General features: G+C 37.9%; 1 protein-coding gene across 1 annotated transcript in view; it reads left to right on the forward strand.

The window, feature by feature from the left end:
* LOC126471215 (Hermansky-Pudlak syndrome 3 protein-like) overlaps positions 1 to 6,522 on the forward strand; it is an 80,391-nt gene extending 73,869 nt beyond the window's left edge. Inside the window, 2 exon segments of the mRNA XM_050099338.1 lie at positions 5,983 to 6,108; positions 6,225 to 6,522. Of these exon segments, the coding sequence (XP_049955295.1) occupies positions 5,983 to 6,108; positions 6,225 to 6,522 (424 nt within the window).
* The last annotated feature ends 2,434 nt before the right edge of the window (positions 6,523 to 8,956 follow it).

An 8,956-nucleotide genomic window follows, 5' to 3' on the forward strand; every position in this document is an offset into this window, starting at 1 on the left:
TAGTGCCAATGGAAGAAGAAGAAGATGATGATGATGATGTTGATGACTAGTTGTTGCCAGGTCTCTCCTTGTGCTGTGTTTTCCCAGCACCCTTCAAGACTAATGTCCTTTCTGTAGTTTCCTGAGACTGTCTAACCTAAAAAACTGCTGAGTCCTCTCCACAGAGCACCTGCTACCTGTTTAGCTGCTTCCTGTGTATAGTGGACCCCAATATATTAAGCAGAACCTGAAGACCCACCACCATGTGGCACAAGTCAAGTAATCTGCAGGCTTCACAAGCACAGAAGCATCTCAGCCTCTGATTTAGACCCACCACTCAGCTCTATACTAAAGGCCCACAGTCAGTCCTGTTGCTGATACTACAGATAGTGAGCTCTGCCTTCATCTTGCAAGCAAGAGGCACTGTGTTTACCATTTCTGCTAGCTGCCCAAACCCAGAGAGAATTTCTTGTGATCCAAAGCAACACGCATCATTAGTACTGATATGAGCAGCCACCTGCAGTTGGCTGGATCCTGTGCTCTTGATGGCATCTGGAACACCTATTCCATATCTGGAATGATCCCTCCAAGTTTGCACAGTGAGTGCATGCTGGATTCCTTCCCCTCGTTGGCAACAGTATTCCCAAGAGCCCCTACTATGCACCTAATGTTGGAGCTTGCAACTACCAGTTATCCCACCCTGTGTGACAGCCCAGATTTTTCAGGCTAAGGGTTTCCACAGAAACAGGGCAAGGGACTACATCTGGCTCGGGATAGTTATCAGATAAAGATAGCACCTGAAACCTGTTCATCAGACAAACTTGGGAGGTCCTCCAATCGGCACCCCGGAATGTCGTTCACTGCCTGTCACACCTTGGAATGTCCTCCCACTTGACCACGGGTGAGGGGTCAATAGTGGTACGGGCAGTACCCAGGGTGGCCACAATAGTGGACCGATCAGGGGACACACGGGATGTACTGGACGTCGCTTGGATCCCAATGTCTGGCCCTCCACAGTGATGTTCATTGGCAACAGCCTCAAGTTGTGTAACTGAAGCCAGCACCACCTGGAACTGTGAGCAAAAGGTCACCAACTCAGATCAGATCTGAACACAGCAACCATAGTGCCTGTTCATACCAAAAATGGCAGAAATATGCTCTAGACAGTTAACAAGACGCAGAACTATGCCTGATAAATATGCAAACATGCACAAAATTTAGGTGTTTGAACTAAAGAGTGCAAAGGAAATTCAAAATAAATCACATAAAATGAGAAGCTGCATCAGCTCACAAACTAAGTGGTGTACTTCGATGCACTGCTGCAGTAACAAAAGCTAACACTCAACTGAAGAGACTAACAACTGTAAGTGACTCTTCAGCCAAAAACAAATGTGCACAAACTGTAGGAGTTTAAACTAAAGAGCACAGAGGAAGTTCAAAATAAGTCACTTCTAGTGAGAAGCTATCTCAACTCACAAATGAAAATGGTGTACTTTGATGTGGTACAGCATTATTGAAAGCTACCACTATAATTCTTCTTTCCTCTTGGGTAAATGATCAAATGTTATTCATGCCATATGATTAGCAAAAAGAGAGAAGACGGAGTTATTTTAAGATGGTAATTAATTTATGAATAAGCACAATCTTTAATGGTTGGTCCACTACTAATAGAGCGATGCATGACCGTGGAGACAAAGGCAAGTATTTCACCACTAGTATTAGCGCAGAAGAATAACGTTCCTTAAATGGATTGGACTTCAAAAACCAAATTCTGGAAAAAACAGTCTCTTTCATTGACCATAGAGTATCCCTTTAAGGCTGCAGCAATGGCTACCAATCAATAGCCTAACTGTATTAGTAACAGCAACACATGTTCATCCCCGAATCACATGTCTGCAAAATACATTCAAAAACAAGGTTAGGACAGAAAATATTAATAATATTACACAAAGTTAATTCATGTTTAAATCAAATTGTAAATTAGTCCAAAACATCACCTTCTACCATCCATGTAGACAGTTAAGGTGCCAAGAGACAAGTGATACAAGAAGAAGAAGTAAGTTGTAGCAGATGTTTTCAGACAAAAACATAACAAAAAAGTCATGGAGAATATAATGTCTATAGTATCTGAGATTTTGGGAGGCTGTGGATTCATTTTTCATAGTTTTTAATGTCCTATTACACCAGTTGACTCTCAGTGAGGGGAGTTAATCATTAACTACTGATCTAACTTCTGTCCACCCCATCACCAGGCGTACACGTGCTTTGTACCTCAGATGATGAAATTGATTGATTGTCATCAGTTGAGTGATGAGTATGACATCACCTATTATTAAGAACTTCTACGCTCCTGTCATCCATAGATGATGTTGACTAGTAGTAAGTCATTCTGTCCGAATGTCATCATCAAACATAGTGTGGAGTGAAGTGTTATTTCATGCAGCTTACTTATTTTAAGAACTTCAATTAATTTGACTCAGGTGACTGTAATGTTTTTGTACTGACTTTTCTATTTAGAGGTAGGTGTATGATAAAGTCACATATTAAACAATGGAAAATCCAGGATGGAATGTAATAATATTATGAGAAGAAAAGTTGCTACTCACCATATAGCGGAGATGCTGAGTCGCAGATAGGCATGACTCTCACAATTAAAGCTTTTGGCCATTAAGGCCTTCGTCAACAAAAATACACACACACACACACACACACACACACACACACACACACACACACACACACACACACACACATACATGAGTGCCTCATTATTTGCATGAAAAATCAAACTCACATCCTAAGAATTGCAGATCTGCAGCCCATGCTGCATACATTTATTTACATTATTTAAAATACTGAAGAATTTGCTACCATGTGGGTTTGTTGACCCTAGTAATGAGTCAGCAAACCACATATATCAGGAATAGTCAAAGTACTGAGGTCTGAGAATGGTTGCAATTTCTGCACCAGTTTATGCAATTTGTTACTAGAATACAATAAGGGAGTACCCTGACAGTCAAAATGAATCGTGTGATTTGTCTTTCAGTGAAGAACAAACTGGCAGAAGTAGACTCCCAGCACTCCCTTGTTTTGTCAAAGTAATTAGGTTTAGGGGATGCTGCGGCTGCAGATTATTGTTTTTGTTTTTGTTTTTTGTTTGTTTGCTTGCTGTTGTTGTTGCAGTAGTAATTGTAACCTCAGTTGCTGTTGTCACTGTTGGTTGGTTAACTGCTGTTTCCGAATTTTCTGCTATTTCTGTTGCAGTTACAACTGCTACTGCTGTTGCATTTCTCTTTTTGTCTTATGGTTACTGTTCTTAGTCGGTTAACTGCTACAGAAACATTTGCTGTTACTGTACCAGCTGCTGCTGCCACAGCCTTGGAAAAGTCAGAATCGATGCTAAACACTGTGTAGTTGTACAATAACAAATAGCCACATTATAATTTTTTATGCTACTCAGAAGTTGTTAAAAACAGGGTTCACAATCACTTGCGCAGATGATGACACAGATAGTGGGGAAACAAACAGGCCGTTCCAAGTGGTTGATGAAAACGCACAATATATATCACAGTTAAATTATGAGGGCAGAGAACTGATCACTGTGGACTGTGTTAAATTTCTTGGAATTACTATAATGAAAATCTTGTCATGGACTGATCATGTAGACTGTTTAGTGAAGTGATCAAACAGTTTTGTTTATGCAGGTTCTAAGTAAAATAACTGATTTGACTGTTAAGGAATTTTCTTATCATCCATATTTTACATCATTTGTGAGATCGGCATAATTTTTTGGGGTGTCGAAAAAGCAAACCTCCTCACTGTATTCAGACTACAGAAAAAAAATCATCAGAGGTATGATGAGAACAAACAATAGGCAATCAGGCAAACATTTATTCCTAAATCTTCACTTAATGAAAACTCCTTTTATGTTTATATAGAAAATACTCCTCTTCGAGCTAAAAAACCTGCATGTTTTTGAAGGAAAATCTTTTGCACACACTTATGAAACAAGGCATAGATCAGATTACATGTTACCATGCCACGGTCTGAGCTTATCTGAAAATACCCCATATTAAATTTCCTTGAAGACTAGCAATAAAATACAGTCCACGTTCAAGGAATGCATAAGCAAACACTGAAAAATATTTAAAAAGTAAATCTTATTACCATGTGGAAGATTTTGTAAATGAGGAAGACAAGTAGCAGATATTAATTTTTTTCTACATTGTGATCTCTGTGTATGTGTGTGTTCTCTTTTAATGGACATATGGATTCTTTTTATACGTGTCCATATTTATATACTACAGAAACAAAAACTTAAAAATAGCTAAAAAGATACAGTGTGGAAAATTTAAGATAGAAGAAAAAATATAATGTGTTTTTGTAACATGCTTGCGTCTGCACGCATTCACCTTCTTTTAATGTATGCTGTTTTTATATATATCTATGTAGGCATGGAACTGTATTCATTGACAAGTCACCAGTGTTACAATCAAATGTGTGTCATGCAACGGTACAGATTCTATTCTATTCTATAACAGAGTTTGTTTACTAAATGCCCAGACAGAAATGAGTCCAAAGCACAGCAGAGGTTGTCATAAAGTGTGATAAGTCAGCCAAGGGAGTAACTGAAATTAATGAAAATAAACAAGCAATGTCAAATATTGATTTTCCATATGGTGTAGCTTCATACAATGCAAGAGTGTGCCTAAACCACCTCTAGCAGCCACACCAGCCTCACACGTCAATTGTTCTCTCCATGGAACTGCTGGACAACTTGCTGGCTAGGTAGCCCAAAACCTTTGTGAGTCAGTACTGATGCTTGGGCCAGGCAGGGAATCTGAATAACTGTCAGATATTAAAATTGGTAAATGGTATTATAGCAACCAATCACCATTTTGTCTTTGAAATTTATTCACTATGTTCGTTCCAGATTGTTTGATACCAATCTTCAGAAGGGGCAAATTTCTTTCAGTAGTGTGTATACTGAAATTGAGCTGTACTCTTGTGTTGTGCTATTTAATTGTGGATTTTTCATCTTTTCCAATATCTCTGATATCACAATTTTACAGAATACTTCTTCAGTACAAGCGAGTGTACAGCAATGAATGTATAGCTGTAAACTGGAAGCAAAAGTTTTAATTAATTTCTGATATTGTAAGTTAGGTCACTGAGTCTGCGACTGGTTATTACTGTACCCGAACAGGCCATGAAGGCCCAATGGTACCGACTGGCTGCCTTGTCATCCTCAGCCCACAGGTGTCACTGGATGCGGATATGGAGGGGCATGTGGTCAGCACACCTCTCTCCTGGCCGTATGTCAGTTTCCAAGACTGGAGCTGCTACTTCTCAATCAAGTAGCTCCTCAGCTCGCCTCACAAGGGCTGAGTGCACCCTGCTTGCCAACACCGCTCGGCAGACCAGATGGTGACCCATCCAAGTGCTAGCCCAGCCCGACAGCACTTAACTTCAGTGATCTGACGGGAACCGGTGTTACCACTGTGGCAAGACCATTGGTGTGACTGGTTATTAGAAAACTTTTTATCAATAATTGTTACAAATCCATGAGAAACAGAAGTACCATAATTTAGTAACCAATGAACAAATTAAAGAAATAAGAAAGCTCTTCCTGAGGGAAAGGTTATTGAAAATCCAAGTTCTGAAAAATCATAATGAGCTTACAAACACCTCCATATAAAGCAGAATTCTTCAGGTGAATGCCATGCATTTGTTGAAAATGAAATTCAAATTATAAATCACACACAAATTTTAACAGTATATAATGCAATCAATACAGCACTTGAGATCAAGTAACCGTGACATTAAATTCCATAAATTTGGAAATAAAACTATTGTGGACTGCTATTTCTGCCAGCAACCAACAAAGTCCTAAATTTTATTTTGTTTTTATCTTAGTTTAGTGTAGTTTTAATGCTACAGATTACATACTCATCTTAAAGATTTTCGTTTGTTTCTACATTTCCTTTTCTTTCAGATATATAGAAAATCTGATGACCCCGTGTGTTTGGTTGGCTTGCGACCTTTCCTTGGTGTGGAACATTTATTGCTTTCTGATTCATATTTATCACTGTTGGCTTGTTCAGAAGGATCCAGTATTAGTAGCCAAGAGTAAGAACTGAACCAAACTATGATACAATGATAATTAACAAAACACTTGTATGACTCAGTACACATTTCATCCATTTACTGTATTGTTTATACATCTCTTTGTCTCTTCATTTCAGTTCTCATAGCACAAACTGGACTTTATATTCACTTAAAGTTCCTAGTGCACTAACACTCTATAATGATATTATGACTGTTGCATCACAACACCGTTGGTCAAGTCCTGCAACATATTGTCATCTGTTGACAGAAGCTCACACAATTTTGCAGATAGCTGCCCATACTGTGTCATGGCTCTCAAAGCAGCACCATTCAGTTGGCATAATTACACCAAATATGAAGAATGATGAAGCAACCCAACTTGAAGATACACTAAGAGAATCATGTGCTCTGCTCGGAGATTATTATATAAAGTAAGTTAAAATAAAGTCTTAAAAGCCTACAGCATGGAGATTCTCTCTCTCTCTCTCTCTCTCTCTCTCTCTATCTCTATCTATCTATCTCTATCCCCTTTCCCATTATCAAACATCGTGGAAGAAATTGAGATATACATGTGACAAACCACCCAGATAACATCCCCAACGAGCAGACAGAGTTACGAAATAAGAAGTGTATACAGAACCTCAACAGTGTTTTAAACAAGTGGGTTCAGATTCAAGTTCCTCTCTGTTCCCTGCAATTCCCTACCTGTTCCCTGCATGTGAAACTGACTAATTTGACACAAGATGGTGGTTCACCATTAGATCCATGACAGTCTTGTTCCATGGCAGACAGATTTTGCATTGTGTCCATCTTACTCAATATGTTTTTGGGCCATTTAACATCAGTTTTTATCTCTTTACATATATACTACATTTGTATACTTTATGTATTCTCCCCGTACATGCTGATTGTCCAAGCACAGTGTTTAATACATATGTAAGCACATGCCACAGATATATCAAAATATGATCTCAGGAATTACAAGCTACTTGTAATATGAACACTTTGGCTTACCTGTCAGTTTCATATTTGCATTCTGTGACAGTAGTGTTCAGTGTGACCAAATTGTATCATTGTTGAACATTTGGTAGCTGTAACATGTATGCAAAATGACCTGTTTACTCTGAGGTAGGACAGATCTTATATCCTATCATAATCACTTGGACTTGGTTATAAATTTGATTTTTAACTCCATGAAGTTCTATATTTTTTAGATCAACATCAATTTTGACATCATAGAGAATTTGTAATTAACACTCATATCATTTGATATAGAGGAACATAATATGTTGTAGAAATCAGTATGCATACAATTGTTTGTTTGCCCTCTGTATCAGATTCCACTAACAATGAGCTCTGAGCCTAAGTACTGGTGTGGCGATTAAATATTTTATGTAGAGCTCATGGTGTTAACAAGATGTCTTTTAACAAACTATTTATGTATATCATGAACAGTAATAAATCCTATAACATTGTACTAGGTTATGCTTGAAATTTCTTTTACATCTCAGGATTTTACCCAGTTAAGAACAATGTGTGCTAAAAGTCCTGAATCCAGTTAAAAATCTGGTCTGATGTACCATAAGCTTGTATTTTATTTGCTATGTGACAAGGCAGAACTGTATTGAATGCCTTCTGGAAATCAAGGTACCCAGCATCAACTTGGGACCATTGCATACTGCCTTCTGCCTCTAATTTACAAATAACATGAGCTGCATTTAGCAAGACTGCTGTTGGAAAAATCCATGTTGATTCCGAAAGACGAGATTTTTGCTCTCCAAAAAGATCATGATAAATAAGTGTCAGAGGTGTTCCAAAATTCTACAACAGATTGAAGTTGGCAGAGGCCTGTAGTTATGTGCATTTGTTCCTTTATAGAAAACTCTGACTGACCATAGCTTATTTTTCAGTTATAGGAATGCCTTTTACTTTAGTGTCTTGTGATAAACTGCTGCTGTAATTAGAGCAAATTCTTTCACATAATCTGTGTAGAGTAATCCATGTATCCTATCAGGTTCAGTTTTCTCTTAAATGTTAGTGATTTTAGTTGATTTGTATTGCTTGATCACTTACTTCAGTATCTGTCATTTCAGCACTTGTGTAAAGATTGCAAGAGGAGCCATTTTATGGTTATCTGCAGTCAAAACATTTTGGAATACTGAGACAGAGAAGATCAAAAAACAAAATTCATTCTCCATTTCAGTGTCAGTACAATAACTTAGCAATTTCATAGACATCTTTGATGTGTTTACTGAGTTCAGATATGGTCTTTCAAACTGATCAAACCATTCTCCAATTGCTCTAATGAGAGCAATGTGTATTCATATTTAGTTAAACTATTATGTGTCAACAAGTCTTTTACATAGTTTAAATCTGTGATGAAGCTCTCTTTGCCAACATTTTTGCTTGGCTCCTGAACCATTGTGGGTCTTTTCCATTCTTATAACCATGCTCAGCACATACATGGCTAAAACGTATTGTACAATTCTGTTGAGTTTTACCCATTTTTATCCCTGAGATGAATGCTTGATGTTGACTGCTCACATACTGTGCAGTTTGTTTCCTATTGCTCTTGCGATTGAATTGAAAAGTTAGTCTCTTCTCTCTCTCTCTCTCTCTCTCTCTCTCTCTCTCTCTCTCTCTCTCTCTCTCTCTCTCTCTCTCTCTCTCTAATCATTATTTCCTGTGCTAATTTTAGTCGAAACATGAAGTAGAAAAGTCACTTCAAAATAAAAAGTTTGCTCACTTTAGGTACCACAGCTGTATCAAGTTACTGAATGAAAACCATACAGTTTAAATCATTTCAGTTGCAAAAGACTTGTTTAATTTCATGGATAGTTACTGGGTATTGCCCTTTATCAAGTTAAGT

Source organism: Schistocerca serialis, chromosome 3 (genome assembly GCF_023864345.2).
Source record: "Schistocerca serialis cubense isolate TAMUIC-IGC-003099 chromosome 3, iqSchSeri2.2, whole genome shotgun sequence".
NCBI classification, from domain to species: domain Eukaryota; kingdom Metazoa; phylum Arthropoda; class Insecta; order Orthoptera; family Acrididae; genus Schistocerca; species Schistocerca serialis.